This window comes from Lactuca serriola, chromosome 2 (genome assembly GCF_051521515.1).
Source record: "Lactuca serriola cultivar US96UC23 chromosome 2, Lser_US96UC23_V15, whole genome shotgun sequence".
Lineage (NCBI taxonomy): Eukaryota > Viridiplantae > Streptophyta > Magnoliopsida > Asterales > Asteraceae > Lactuca > Lactuca serriola.
The window spans coordinates 33,614,223-33,630,542 of NC_136409.1; the positions used below are offsets into that span (position 1 = coordinate 33,614,223).

A 16,320-nucleotide genomic window follows, 5' to 3' on the forward strand; every position below is an offset into this window, starting at 1 on the left:
AAAACATATATTTTTTTGTTTAACCTAAAGATAATACAACTTGAAGACAAGACTTGGGAGATATCATATACACACAGTACATAACTTGAAGACAACATCTCATATATCAGTTTGGTAATGCATATATACCTATGTAACAAATTCTAATCATTGTCTTGAGCATTTTGATGTTACACACATATGCACATAAACATAACATATACACACAGTACACAATTCATTCGATTTAACAGCTATATAAAACAACTATATAAGGGCTGTGATTTCACACATTAGTAAACATGAAGGGGCTGTGATTTAACAACTATATAAAACAACTATATAAGGGGCTATGATTTTTGATGTTACACACATTGCAAACTTTGATTTCACACATTAGTAAACATGATTGGGCTGTGATTTAACAACTATATAAAACAACTATATAAGGGGCTGTGATTTTTGATGTTATACACATTGCAAACTTTGATTTCACACATTAGTAAACATGAAGGTGCTGTGATTTAACAACTATATAAAACAACTATATAAGGGGCTGTGATTTTTGATGTTTCACACATTGCAAACTTTGATTTCAAAATGAAATCATCAATTTGACAGCAAACATGAAGGGTTGTGTGATTTCAGAAAAAAAAAAAAAAAAAAAAAAAAAAAACGAAGAGGAAGAGGAAGAACGAGCGGCAATTTGCATTAGGGAAGCAGGAGCAGGAGAAGAAATTTGTATTAGGGAGCAGCAATTTGTGATTTCAGATCAAATAAAGCAAAAAAAAAACACGCAGTTACCTTGTCGTTGCCGGAGAAGTCGCGCAGTGTCGTCGCCGGAGAAGATGGGCTGCGTCGTCGCCGGAGAAGATGAGGAGGGAGGCGATCAGCACTTGGCGATGGAGAAGAAGAAGACGGCTGATTCTATTGTCTAGGTTATTACCGATAGCGAAGGAGGCGAGTGAGGGCAAATGACAAAAAGAAAACGCGTAGCTTTTCCAGTCCGGAGGTTTTTTTTGGCTTACCGGGTAAGAGTAATGGGCTGACCGAGTAAGCTTTATTTTGTATTTATCAAACATCCGACTGCTGACCGAGTCAGCAGTCAGCACTGACTGGACCCGGTCAGCTTAAATCAAACAGCCCCTAATTCTTCAAACCAAACTAAATTCCATTCATTAATATTTCATTCAATAAATTAAACATTACCCAATACCAAAAACTAAACTCCACTAAGGTTCTAGCTTAGTGAGTTAAGTAGTAACACATAAAACTATTTTTTTTCAACTGTCTGAATTGTTAACTCTCAGAACCATCCAAAAAAACGTGAGCCATGGTTTGGGACTTCTATAATGGTATTAATTTAGAACGTAGCACGTAATTCTCGTAAGTGTGACATATAATATAATATACACATACTTACAAATATGTAACCACAATACATACGAAGTAAAACACATAACTCAAAATCATGTTCAATATTATTGCAAATTAGAACCTCTAACCAAGTAACAAACATCTCTAATTACACTCTGTTTCCATTTACCAAGACATGATCTGCTTCCCATGGGGCTCCCAGTTTAACTGTTGCTTTATCCAACTGGTGGCAATTATAAAATCTCATATTTCGAATGGAGGACATATTGGTTAACCAAGTAGGCAATTCTCGAATTCCAAAATTAAATATGAAAAACCGAGTGAGTGAAGTGAGGTGTTTTATTTCTTTTGGTATTGAAGCCCAATGATTCCAACCAAACAATTCCAATGAGTGAAGGTGGTTGCTTAACTTCTCAATGCCTTGGAGACTTGGGAAAGATAGGAGTTCATTCGAGAAGGGACCAAGTGATAACTTGCTTAAAAAGGAAAAACAGTAAAATGTTTCGTGAGGTAAGTAAGTCAATTTATGGCAATAGACGATTCTCAAACTCTTCAAAGAATTTCCCTCATTGGGTAGATGGGGTAATCTTGAAAGACTACGACAATTGTGGATGTCTAAAGATTCGAGAGATTTGAGGCCTTGTATACTATTAATAGACACAAGGTTATCACAATTGTGTATCTCTAAGGAAACAAGAGGATGGGGATCACATTCATCTAGAAGAATAATCTTTGGGCAAGCCATAATTTGCAACTTCTCAAGAACAGGCGATATCATTGTTGAGCTATTTGGTGTTCCGTCTATCCACTTTTCTAACATTTTCATCCAACCTACTTTAAGTGATCTCAACGATGGAGACAAAGGTGTCATTAATCTGGTAACATTATCGCCCTCATCTGAACCACTTCTTAAGCATGTCAAGTTGTCCATGCTCTGTAACACGAGATCTTGAAGAAGTGGTAGGTATTCAAGGATTGGAAGATATACACAACTTCTACATCCATATAACATAATCTCCACGAGATTTTTAAGCGGTGCCCATTTCCCTTCAATATTTATTGCCATCTTCATTACCCATGGTGGAAAATTATCACCGGAAAAGTTCGCAATTGTTAAGCTTTTCACATTTCCATGGGGTTGCAAGCCTTCCAATACGTCCTGGTTGTTGTGTTTGACACCACGATCCAAACTCCAAACGAATTCAATCTTGTATAAATTTTTCTTTTCGGATAAATTTGCCATAAGAGCATCTTCTTTGCCGTTAATTTCTTCTAGATTTAAAAGTTGGATCTCTCCTCGAAGGTGTTTAAGACGACCTAGCTCTTCAATTTGATACCCCTTTAGTTGATACACATGAAAGAAAGGTAATGTCGTAAGTGAAGTCAATTGTCCCAGCGTGTGGATGTGCAAAAGTTTTGGAAACTCGAAGACTCTTAGGCTTATTAGATTTCCAATTTCTACTGGCAAGTGTAGGAGATAGCAGCCATACAACTTTAGAGTTTGCAAATGGTAAAGTTTACCAATAGATTCTGGAAGAGCTTTGATTTGGGTATTCGATAAATCAAGATACCTAAGATACACCAATTCTCCAATTGAATCGTCTAGCTTCTCTAGTTTACATCCAGAAAATTTTAAGATTCGAAGGGACTTGAAACGTTGAAATGAAATGCTCTTCTCAACTTCACCCTCAAAGAACAATGCATGCAAATTTTTAGTGGACATATAATCTTTTAACACCATGGAGACCTTGTTGGTGAATTCACATTGCTTCTTTAGTTCATTATACACTGCTAGACGCTTCACCTGGGGAATGGATACAATATTATCGCTTGTTGAATGCATCAAACATGCACTTTCATGCTTCGAAAGTGATACTGAAAGATCATGCACCAGATCATGCATACTGAAATAAGTGAGTTCGTGGATACGATAAGTGAAGTAACTATACTGATCTGTAACATCTTGGAACAATGATCTACTAACCAAAACATGGAAAATATCATTTCCAACATCCTCGACCTCCCTTTTTTCATTCTCATCTGCTCGAACCAACCCTAAAGCCATCCAAAGTTGGATAAGTTCGTTCTTGTTCACGACCCTATCCTTCTTAAGAACTGAACAATATGCAAAACATTGTTTTACAACACAATTTGGTAGATCATCAAAGCTCATTTTCAAGATGTTTTGAACTATATGTCCTTCTTCTAGATCCCAAGCCTTGTTATCTTTGAGTGACAACCACTTCCCTTTGTCATTATAATTTCGCAACATGCCTCCTGTTATGTTTACTAATAGCGGCAAACCACGACACTTGCTCACAATAACACGCCCTATCTCCTCCAATTCTGGCAACAATGATTTCTTTGCTATAAACACCCTTCCTTTAAAGATAGACCAACAATCATCATCAGAAAGACCTTGCAAAGCATGGAAATCCTCACTAAAAATCTTAGTTCCAATTTCAAGATTTTGTGTAGTGACAAGAAAGCAACTTCCATTCAGTGAGTTTACATCTAGCATACAAGTCCTAAAATCATCCCAGTGTGCCCTATCTTTATCGCGAACGTCATCCAAGACTACCAAATACCTTTTTGATCCCATCTTCTTTCGAAGATTTGTGATTAAGTCCACCCTTGTTAGTGACTTACATTCATCTCCAGGAAGAGATTCACAAATTTTTGCGAGAAGTGTGTTGACATCAACCTTAACTGATACACATAACCAAACTCTAACATCAAAATGTCTCCAAATTTTTGGATTATGGTAGACCATCTTAGCCAGTGTTGTCTTCCCAATCCCATCTATTCCCACAATGGGAACAATCGTAATTTTTTCCTCTTTTCTTGCTTGGGTTAAAAGTTGTATGATATGTAATTCGTCATTCTTCCTCCCAACAATTTTGAATTTTTGTAGATACCAATCAGTCTCCTCCTGGTAGACACCATCAAGAACAAGGCGAGGGTGTCTATTTTGTAGTCCTAGTTTGTTACCGTGTTCAATCATCTCACAAAATTTGTTGGTAATGTTTTCGATCTTGTGTCCAATTTCTCTACGAGTTGAAAACGTTTTCAAGCTTAGGAGAGATTTAAAGTCTATCATTCTAGTTTGATCCCTTGTTATCACCTCGTTCCTCAGTATTTCATAATGAAGATCATCCAACATATCATCAGCTTCACCAACCAAATGTTTTAGGAGTGTCAGCCATACCATCACACCATGGTTTTGACCTTTTTCATTGTCGATATCGCGTAACTTAGCACAAATAATTTTCAATGTGTGTTCAAGAGTGTCCAACTTCTTCTTGAAACCCCAAGCAAGGGCGATTTCATTTGCAGCTATACACCCCACCTTTTTATGTATACCTTCAGCAGCAACATTAACTAAAGCGTCCACCATTGTTCACTGTTGAGAATGAAAGACAAGAGAGATGATGAGATGGTGGAAGGAGACATGTATTTTGAAAATGATGTTGCTTTTTAATATCTTTAATGAATTTGGCATGACACTATTGTGTTTTAGTTATATTTTAATCAAATATAACCAGAAGTTATACAAATAATAAGAACAATCATATACAAATAATAAGAACAATAGATATTGATCTTATTTGATAGGTTTTAACTTCTTTGTGATAATATATATATGTTTTATGTAAATAATATATTTGTTAATGCTAATTATTTGATACTTTATGCTGAGAGGGCCAAAAACAAGGATACGTGAGTATAATTATAGCAAAGAGTGTAACATTTTATAGAGTTTAACTTCTTTTTTATAATATATATGTTTTTTTTGTAAAATAATATATTTGTTAAATGTTAATTCTGAAATACTTTATGCGAGCCTAAAAAAAAGATATATGGGTATAATTAGAGCATAGTCATCCACACTCTATTTTCACTCGAAAAAAAGTGTAACATAGAGCTTAGAGTGGTTCATCTCCAACTCAATTTAAATTCTCTTTTACATTCTAAAAATAAAGTGTAAAATAGAGTGTTATATTTGAGATTGTATACTTTACACTTCATTTTTAGAGTGTCACCGTTCATTTATCTATTTACAGAGTGTACAAATTTTTATTTACAAATTTATAGTGTTGATGTTCGTTTCTCTAAAAACAAAGTGTAAAAATAAAATCTAAAAATCTAGAAATCTAAAAGCAAATTCTTTTTTTATAAATTCGGACGAAGAGGCGACAATCTATATCTATCTTATATCTATCTCTATCTTATATCTATCTGAAAAAAGTCGGGAAGGAATTGGGTAAGATCATTTAAACTAATAGAAACATAATAATTATATAAATGAAAAAAATATTTGAAATCATTTTCATTGAACTCAATCAAAACATAAATAAATTTAAACTGTAGGGCCAGCCGGAATGAAGTAGGCACAAAATAAGCAATATACCCTATGTAATTTATGTAATCTACTTTAAATAAAATTGGGAACAAAATATTGTTTTTGTCGATCTAATAATTCAAATACTACCAAAGCCAAATTATAATTATTTATATATTATAAAGTCAAACTTATTAGATATATACTAAAGGGGCAGCTAATAAGATTTATAAAATATTTCATATCCAGGTAATAAAGTGTATATAATATTGCATATCAAACCATTAGTATATCAATTGACCATGGATATCCAATATATAATACCATCCAAGGAAAAGTTCAAATCTCAATTGCGTTTCAAGATCCATCTAATAAAATCTATAAAATTATCTTGTATCTAACCTTTGGTTTAGTACTCCACCCATATATTCGATACTTAAGAAACAACAATCAAATTACAATATTGGATAAATTTTATACTGATTGTAAATACAAACATAGAAAGGTAAAAGTAAATTTTAGAGAACATCATATTCAAAGTCGGTATATATATATATATATATATATATATATATATATATATATATATATATATATATATATATATATATATATATATATATATATATATATATATATATATATATATATATATATATAGAAAACAATCAAATAAATTTAGTAATACTCAAACAAAAAATTGTTTTTTTTTTTTTTAAATTGGTAAGCACTATTATATTCTATTATCGAGTTGAACAATTCTCTAAAGAATATCTTAAAAGTCTAAGGACTAAATAGTCCTATAAGGTTTATCTTAGGGGGGCCAAACTATTTTTACGTGCATTAAACTAGTGACAGATGAGTGGAAAATTAATATCGTATTAGTGACAAATCAATGACGGATTAATTTTATCATTGTATTGATAACTTTTTGTTACATAAAAAAAGTTATATTTATGGCCCATTTCTAGTTTTCGGCTTTCCTACTTGCCTAAAAAGTAAAGTCTTGCACACAACATATAGATTCAACTGAATTGGTACAAAGCTACCTAATTACTCATTTCATTTTTTTTTTCTGTATGATTGAAAAGATACAAAACTAAAATAATTAAAATGAAAACGCAATTGTTATCTGGATCAATTTAGAGGGTGTTTGGATAAATGCATTTTTAGCTTAATTAGCTTATTGCTTATTGCTTATTGTGGTGGGAATAAACATTTTTTTAAAATATGTTTGAATTAGTTTATTGCGGTGAGAATAAACAATAAGCAATAAGCATTTAAAGTGTTTGGCAAACAAAACAGCTTATATGAGTAAAATGACTAATAAGCAATAAGCAATAAGCAATAAGCAATAAGTATTACCCCCTTGCTTATTAAAATCAGCTTATTTAGCTTATTCCCACCGCAATAAGCTAATTTTTTAAGCATCCTATCCAAACACTTAAATTAGCTTATTGTGGTGAAAATAAGCAATAAGCAATAAGCTGTCATTTTTTTCCCTATCCAAACACCCTCTTAATACAAAAATTTATCATACTAAAACATAAGGTTAAAAATCAAAGTAATCTTATTAAACATCCACTAGTAAAACACATAAATCAATTCGTTGTCTCCATATAATTTAGTCCAAGTCTATGATGAAGAGTTAACAAGAGAAAGGATAAACAATCAAAATGTCTATAGTTATTCTTAAGCAATTTTTTATAGAAGGGCAAGTGTTAGTGGATCTAATCAATTGAATTTTGATCGAGAATCATACACCACCAGAGCAATTTAGATTACAAAAACAATTGATTGTATACATGCGAGGAAAATAACATGAAGGATATAAGCAATATACATCTAAATCAAAACAATTAGTAAAAGAAAATACCTCTTTGTCTCCTTTTCCCTTTCAGTTTTCTTTGTAAAGAAAAGGACTCAAGATATGAAGGATAAAACTGTGAGTTGTGAAGAAAAAAGAGTACAACTCATAGGGTATATATAAGAGTATCTTACATTGGGAAACAAGCGTGATTCTATGCTTAAGACGCGCAAATCTAAGTATTGTTTAGATTTATCTCTTTTTTTTCAACAACTTGAATCCTTTTTTTTAAGGGAATTGATACTTCCCCTCCCAATTTTGATACATCCACAGAAAACTTACGATTGTGCCTTTTGTTTATATTTGTACTGTAATTATGGTCAATATTAATATAACCCTTTTTTTTATTTAATATTTTGTAATTAATAAATCAAATTTAACCCACCCTCTTATCCCTGTTGGTCTTCCCCCTCAACCCGTAACCTTCTCCCTCACCTTTCGTACACCCACGTCGGAGACCTTCAACCAGGGCCGGCTCAACCAATTTGAGGGCTCTAAGCGAACCAAAAAATTGGGGGCCTTTGACATTACTATATTTAATATTATAAATCATCCTCTTTTATCCGGGTTTGGGACCGACAATATTAAACTAAAAAGTTTACAAATGGTGGAGTTAATTTTTTTTTTCTATGTATATGTTTTTTGTGAATATATTTATGACATAAAGTTAATTTTCTAGCATTTTTAGATGCAAATTCTTTAATGAAATTTTCATAATCAATTTCTTTTATTAAATGTTTTTCAATTTACAAAATAGTTAATCCATTTAATCTTTCTTGTGACAATGTAGATCTTAAATAATTTTTAACAGTTTTAATTTCGAAAAACTTCTTTCTGCAGAGGCAACGGTTACATGAATAGTTAGTATAATTCTATAGGCAACATATGCATTTGGAAAAGAGCTAAACTTTTTAATAAAATTAAGTATATTAATAATTGTATCACGTTCTAAATGTACAATATATCTTAAAAGTTTTAGTTCATGAAATAAATCTAAACCATCAATATCTAAGTTATCATCAAGCTTTAAATATTTTTCAAGATTTAAACAATGTCATTTTAAAGTATTTTCATCAAATGATTTTAATTTTTCTATACTAAATAAAAAACCAAAAATATTTTTGAACTCGTTAAATTGCTCAAATCTACTTTTAAGTGAAGTAATGACTTTATCTACTATATATAAAAAGTAATCAGTTTTAAATAACTGGATATGAGTTTTAATAGTTTCATTAGCAACATTTTCATCATATCATCTATTTCTTTGAATAATACATTTTTCACGAAATTCAGATTTTATGTTCATTTCTAAAGCCAATTCTTTTGCATAATCTAAAGCCTTTTCAAATCCGTTTTCTCTATATTCTTCAAAGAAACACAAAAGTCCATTTAATTGATCTATAGCATCGTCGATACACATATCATTTGATTGCAAACTTTTACTAACAATGTTAATAGCAAACAAAACACCATACCAAATAATCATTCCTAATAAAAATTCATAGTTTTCAAGTTCATATGTTGCTAAACATTTAGCCTCACTTTTAATTTTTGGATCTCCATAATTTTTGGATAATTGTAAAAGTGTGTTTCTTAATTGTGGTGCTTGAAATCTAATTGTTTTTACACTTTCTAGCCTACTTTCCCAACGAGTTTGCGATAATGATTTAAGTGTTAGGTTTGATATATTATCTTGTAATATTTTCCACCTTTGAGTTGATGAAGCAAATATCGAATATATACATTGTATAACTCCAAAAAATTCACTAGCTTTATCACACGAATTAGCCATATCACAAATTACTAAATTTAAACTATGACAACCACAAGGAGTGTAGAATGCTTTAGGGTTAATATCTAATAATCGTTTCTGTACACCTGGATGTTATCCTTTCATATTTGATCCATTTTCATAACCTTGACCCCTAACATCATTTATATCTAGTCCTATATTTTTAATTTCATCAACTATAACATCATATAAGCCTTTATCGGTTGTATTATCTACAATTAAAAATACTAGAAAGTACTCCTTAACTTCAATTGGAGTTGTTTGAGCAATTTAACGAGTTCAAAAAGAGGCTAAATATAAAAAGTAATCAGTTTTAAATAATTGAATATGAGTTTTAATAGTTTCATTAGCAACATTTTCATCATATTGTCTATTTCTTTGAATGATACGTTTTTCACGAAATTCAGATTTTATGTTCATTTCTAAAGCCAATTCTTTTACATAATCTAAAGCCTTTTCAAATCCGTTTTCTCTATATTCTTCAAAGAAACACAAAAGTCCATTTAATTGATCTATAGCATCATCGATACACATATCATTTGATTGCAAACTTTTACTAACAATGTTAATAGCAAACAAAACACCATACCAAATAATCATTCCTAATAAAAATTCATAGTTTTCAAGTTCATATGTTGCTAAACATTTAGCCTCACTTTTAATTTTTGGATCTCCACAATTTTTGGATAATTGTAAAAGTGCGTTTCTTAATTGTGGTGCTTGAAATCTAATTGCTTTTACACTTTCTAGCCTACTTTCCCAACGAGTTTGCGATAATGATTTAAGTGTTAGGTTTGATATATTATCTTGTAATATTTTCCACCTTTGAGTTGATGAAGCAAATATCGAATATATACGTTGTATAACTCCAAAAAATTCACTAGCTTTATCACACAAATTAGCCATATCACAAATTACTAAATTTAAACTATGACAACCACAAGGAGTGTAGAATGCTTTAGGGTTAATATCTAACAATCGTTTCTATACACCTGGATGTTTTCCTTTCATATTTGATCCATTTTCATAACCTTGACCCCTAACATCATTTATATCTAGTCCTATATTTTTAATTTCATCAACTATAACATCATATAAGCCTTTATCGGTTTTATTATCTACAATTAAAAATACTAGAAAGTACTCCTTAACTTCAATTGGAGTTGTTGAATGATCTAAACACCGTAAGATAATTGACATTTGTTCTTTGTGACTTGTATCGGGAGTACAATCAAGTATTATTGAAAAGTATTTAGCCTCTTTTATTTGTTTTTAATAATTTTACTTTTAACTTCTTCTCCTAATAAATTAATAAGTTCATTTTGCATATTGCGTCCAAGATAATGGTTATGAATTTCTTTGTCATTAATTCTCCTAATATGTTCTTGCATAATAAGATCAAATTCTGCAATCATTCTAATTATAGTTAAAAAATCACCATTATTTTCTTCATAAATCTTTTCATTTGTTCCACGAAATGCTAAATTATTTTTTCCTAAAGTTTTTACTACAACAATGATTCTTATTAAAACATTTTTTCGATGTTCTTTTTCTTTATTTATTTTCTCTTGGATTTGTTTGTCAATTGTTTGATTATTTGCTAATCTAGTTTCTAAGTCAATCCATGACCTCATATTAAGAATGTGTTCGTTACTTATTTCGTGTCTTTTTAGTATACTAGAAATATTGTTTCAATAATTATTACATTTATGTGCTAATGAACACGTAGATGTATTCATATTAAATAATTTACAACAAAAACAAAAAACTCTATCTACATCTATAGAATAAACCAACCATGTTCGTTCATATTTTTCTCCATTTGATATTTTTTGCATATAAAGAGAGGTAGTAAAACTTCTTAAATGTTGATCTTTTGGAAATTTAAAATCATAAATCTTAATAGGATCTTTTTCTATGATTAAATCTCTTAAATTAGTACTAATATTATTCCATCTACTTGGATCATATATGTTTAAAGGCATGTTATCTTTTTTAATACCAGTTTGTTCGTTATCATTTTCAATATTAGTTTATTCGTTATCATTTTCACTATTAGTTTGTTTGTTATCAATATCAATATTAATTTGTTCATTATCACTTTCACTATTAGTTTGGTCGTTACTTTCACTATTAGTTTGTTCGTTATCAATATCAATATTAGTTTGTTCATTATCATTCTTGATATTAGTTTGTTCATGATCATTATTATCAACATTAGTTTGTTCATGTTTATTATCAAAATTAGTTTGTTCTTGTTCATTATTAACATTTTTGTTTGATGTTAAAATTTTTAAAAATGATCCTTTTTGTGATTCAATAAAAGCTTCTTGTTGCATTTTCCTTTTCCTTTTTAAAACCCCAGATTCGTATTTTCTCTTTGACATTATTATTAAGTATTTTTATTAATAATAACAATGAACAATCACCAAGACAACTACTATAAGTATAGAAGATATGGATTAGAAGTATACCACCCCTGAGATAATGAAAATCTCAAATCTGGAAAACTGAAAACTCAAATTCGTTCCAAGTTCCAACCTGATTCACTGATTGTATATTTTGTAATCTGTTGTAATCAATGAACAATTCAATAAAAAATTAGATAACCAAACAAATAAGAAACTGAAATCTGAAAAATATTAACTAATAAGTAATAACTACTAACCCGGACCAGCTTTAGTTATCAACATGATCCATTAGCTAATGATTTGTTATCAACATGTTTATTTAACTCTTCTCATAATTAAAAAATGAAAAATAACTTATAATACAAACTAAAATAACTTATAATACATCTACACTGAATGTAATATATCTCAAAGCTAGTCATTAAATTAAATAAACATCATAAAGTATACTATATGATTATTACGTACTTAGTTGAATTTTAAATGTGAAAACATTATATTATGCTACATTTGTCTCATTCTTGCGTATGGTTTGAAACTTTGGATCTTGTTTTCGGATCTCAAATGTAAGTAAAAAGCAAATATAAGGGACGAAAAGGTAATTTACTTAATTTTTATTATACAATGTACAATAAGCATCACTAGTTGTGCCAACTTATAACATATTAACATGAACAATGCTTATTGTAATGTACATGTATCTCCTGCTTGAAATAATTTTCTTATTTTCTCATCATCTATGATACAGAATAGATGGATTAATATCTATCATATGACATGAAAAAATAATTTTCTCTCATCATCTAAACTAAACAAACTACAAGTCTACACTCTACAGTCTACAATAAAAATTAAAATCAAGATCATATTACTATTTATGGAGATTGGAGACGGCAGGCTTCAATGGAGAAGGAAGAAACTGTATGCAGTGTTGTGCAACAGTGGAGAACTAGAAGGAAGAAACTATATCATGTGCAGTTGTGTGGCACAATTTGTGCTGTGAATCGAAACTCAGAAGTCAGAAGAAGAAGAAGATTGAGAAGAGCAGGGCAAGGGCAGCAGGCGAAGGAAGAAGTTGTATCATATGTTGTATGCAGTGGAAGAAGAAACGTTAGTTTTCTTAGCTGTTTAGAGAGCCTTAGCCGGATTAGGGATATAATACATTATACATTGACTTCTTGTTTTGTGGGGCCCTCTTGATGTGGGGGCCCTAAGCCCTAACTTTGATTTAGTAAGCATTAAGTCGGTCCTGCCTTCAACAACCCACACTGCCGGCGGAAACCGCTCCTTCTGTAAGTATCAAAATCAAAACCACCTTTCAAAATAAGATTTTCTGGGCCATGTGTTTTCAAGATTCGATTTGCAGAAGAGTTCAAGATTTAATTGGTTCAAGGGATTTTTGAGGTTTCATCGTCAGTGACGAGTAAAGATTCCGAACTAGTGTTTTCTATCGGCTGGTGTGGGAGGCTTTCTTGAAGACGAGGGAGGGGCAGTAGTGGAATGGTTTGGGGTGAGTTTTGTCTCCAAATGAAATCAATTGGAGATGGGTGTTTCTCTTAATGTTCGGGCGATGCTTGTATTTTTATTGGGAGAAGACGGGAAGGTTTCTTGAGGATGACAAAAGAGGAGGGCAAAGAGTTAGAAGATGGCACATGTGTTACAATTGCAGGTCTCCGACTTGGGTGTTCATGAAATGTAAGGAAAAGGTATGGAGGGGAGGGGAAGACCAACTGAGCTAAAGGCGGTGATGGATTAATTGAATTTTTATTTATGGGGAAAATATTAATCCAGCCAAATATATTAATTACATATCTAAAATTAGCAAAAAAACACATTAGTCAAAACTAGCCCACAAAATAGTAGATAGGTTAGGGTTGACTACGGTCAACCTTCAAAAACTACTATTTCGTCGCAATGGACTACTCTTTCGTGGTCCGTCTACTGTTTTGTGGCCCATTGGCCCACAATATATTTAATGTCTTATTTTTTAGTTTAGGTTACTTTTTCCTCATTTTTCTTCAATTGTCTACTATTTTCTCTCAATATAGCACACAACGAACAACGAGATACGTCCATTTTTAATCAAAATTTTATTGTATTGTTGATTATGAGTAGTTTTTGAATATAGGGATAACTGTTTTTTTGAAAAAAAAAAAAACCGTAGGTTTCTTACGAAACCTTCGGTGTACAAGTACACAATACACAAAATTGTAGCTTTTTAACCCAAAATCGTAGACTTCAACCCAAAACCAGAGTTTTCATTAAAAAAAACATAGATTTTACCCAAAATCGTAAGCTACGGTTTGGAAAACCGTATTTTATAGAGAGAAAATTGTAGGTTTTAAAAGAACATACGGTTTTATATCTTCAAAATGAAATTTTTTTTATACTAAACACGAAACAATAAATGAAGTAGCGAAACAGTAGACGATTCTAAAAACCTACGGGATAATTACTTTCTTAATTTGGCTAGATTAGTTTATCCCTTTATTTGTTACAAATGAATTAAAGCACATACACCATAATTATATTCTAACTATAAATAAGGGTATTATTGTCAATATCTTTTAAGAATAAGTAATTAATAAAATAAAACAGTGGAAATAGCAGCTTCCATTTTTTAATGTTTTGTCATTTGTGTTGGGTTGCATCCATTTCTTGCCTTTTTTTAAGAAGCTTAGATTTTCTACTTTCTTAGAGATTAATCCAAAAAGATGGGTTTAGAGTTTTTTTTATGGGTTTACAAAACATGCACAAAAAACAAGTTTAACCCAAGTTCACTTCTCTCATCTCTCAACTTGGTATCAATTTATCGTTCCCATTTTCTTTATTGTTTTTCATGGCTACAAATGTAAATTTATCTCTCTAACCTTACATGATAATAGTAATTAGTTAGACCAAGTTCATCATATATTGCATAAGAGAAAGAAGGAAACTAACTGTTGACATCAAACAACCTAGGCTAATGGTGTTCCCATGATTCTTAATAAATGCATATTATGATGTATAGGTGTAACAAAATTCTTTATTAGATCAGTTGATTTAATATTGTGTTTTTTTTTTTGAAAACAAAGAATCATAGTATGGTATCAATTATCCATGAATCAGTTGCCTATAGAATTACAGATTACTAAATTTAGAAACTAAAATTCATTTAACACATTTTTCTCAGTTACTTGTGTATCTTTTAATCTGTTAATTAACAAAATAATTTCTTTCACTTGTAGAAGGCAAACCTTTCAACTAGCTAAGGGGATTTTTCAACTACATCTTTTAGAGATTGCAATTGTTAAAGATTTTAAAAATTGCATCTGTTTGACTATCCATATATTAGTCATATGATTTTCTTACAATGTTTTTATTTACTTTTTGGAATATACTTACCATGTAGATCTGTTTTTCTAACAGTTAATTATGATGATTATATTTACCTTTTTGCAATTATGTATATTTGATGTCTTAAATTTCTTATAATTCGGATAACTACTTTGTCATGTGTACAACATGATGACATGGAATATTCTACTATTCAAGATTAATGAGAAAGTAGCTATTACTAATAGTTACACATGTATATGTGCCAATGTCTACATACACACATACACACATTGTCATAACTAGCAAATATAGGGTTGAGATGGTGATACATGTACCAAAACTTCCTCTATGTAACCTTGCAACATCAAATTAGTGAAATTCAAACTACAATGTTATTTGAATACATACGTGCATACATTGAGAATCAAGTTGAAATAGTCGCATACAAGCCCAAAACTTGATCCAAGAGCTAAGCCTAAACAATTTTGGGTCTGGATCCAAGAACTCTCGGCCCAACACCCTATTGGACCAAAAACTCTTCCTTGGGTCTTATTGGGACGAAAACTTTTCTTTGGGCCTTATTGGGCCGAAAACCCTTTTGTTGAGCCCAATAAACCCAAAAAGCCCATACATACTCCAAAAACAATACCCTTCTATCTTTGGGCTTTAATGGATCGAAAACCTCTTAATGGGCCAAACCAAAACCCTCCCCCCCACCCACACACACCCTTATAAAATCATTTCACCCACTTTGCTCTCATGAAATTTCCTCTCATCTCTTCTCTCAAAAATTTCGAGTATCATCACCACAAAATCGGTCATAGGCATTTTGGTAAGTTCCTTGTGAAACTCAAAGTGTTTTTACACATGTTTGTGTTAGGATCATCCCATTTACACACTCATTTTTGTGTGTATGATCCTTAGAGCACTTGAGATTTCGTGAATCTCTTCAAGCTACACAAGACTAGACTCAACAAATTCTTTCTTTTTCTTCTTACCACACAAAATCAAGGTGAGCTTCATACCCCTATTTTTCTAGTTTTCATGCTTTTAAGGGATGAATACAAGTCTAAACATGGTTATCCCATGGATATTTGCTAGTCTCATCTTTATTATCTTTATGTGAAATAATATTTGCATATGATGTGATTAACACTATTTTATATACGCAAAAATTGTGTCATATAAGTTGATGTACAAAAGAAAACTCATTATATGATACAAGTACCAACAA

The 16,320-nt window shown here is 31.1% G+C and overlaps 1 protein-coding gene across 1 annotated transcript; it reads right to left on the reverse strand.

Moving 5' to 3' along the window:
- Positions 1–1,360: 1,360 nt before the first annotated feature.
- On the reverse strand, positions 1,361–7,784 carry LOC145086124 (putative disease resistance protein RGA3). The gene is made up of 2 exons (XM_079023860.1): positions 7,575–7,784; positions 1,361–4,759 (listed from the first exon to the last, which is right to left on the reverse strand). Exon 2 carries the CDS (start codon positions 4,751–4,753, stop codon positions 1,505–1,507), a length of 3,249 nt encoding a protein of 1,082 aa, XP_078879986.1. The 5' UTR covers positions 4,754–4,759; positions 7,575–7,784; the 3' UTR covers positions 1,361–1,504.
- Positions 7,785–16,320: the final 8,536 nt, after the last annotated feature.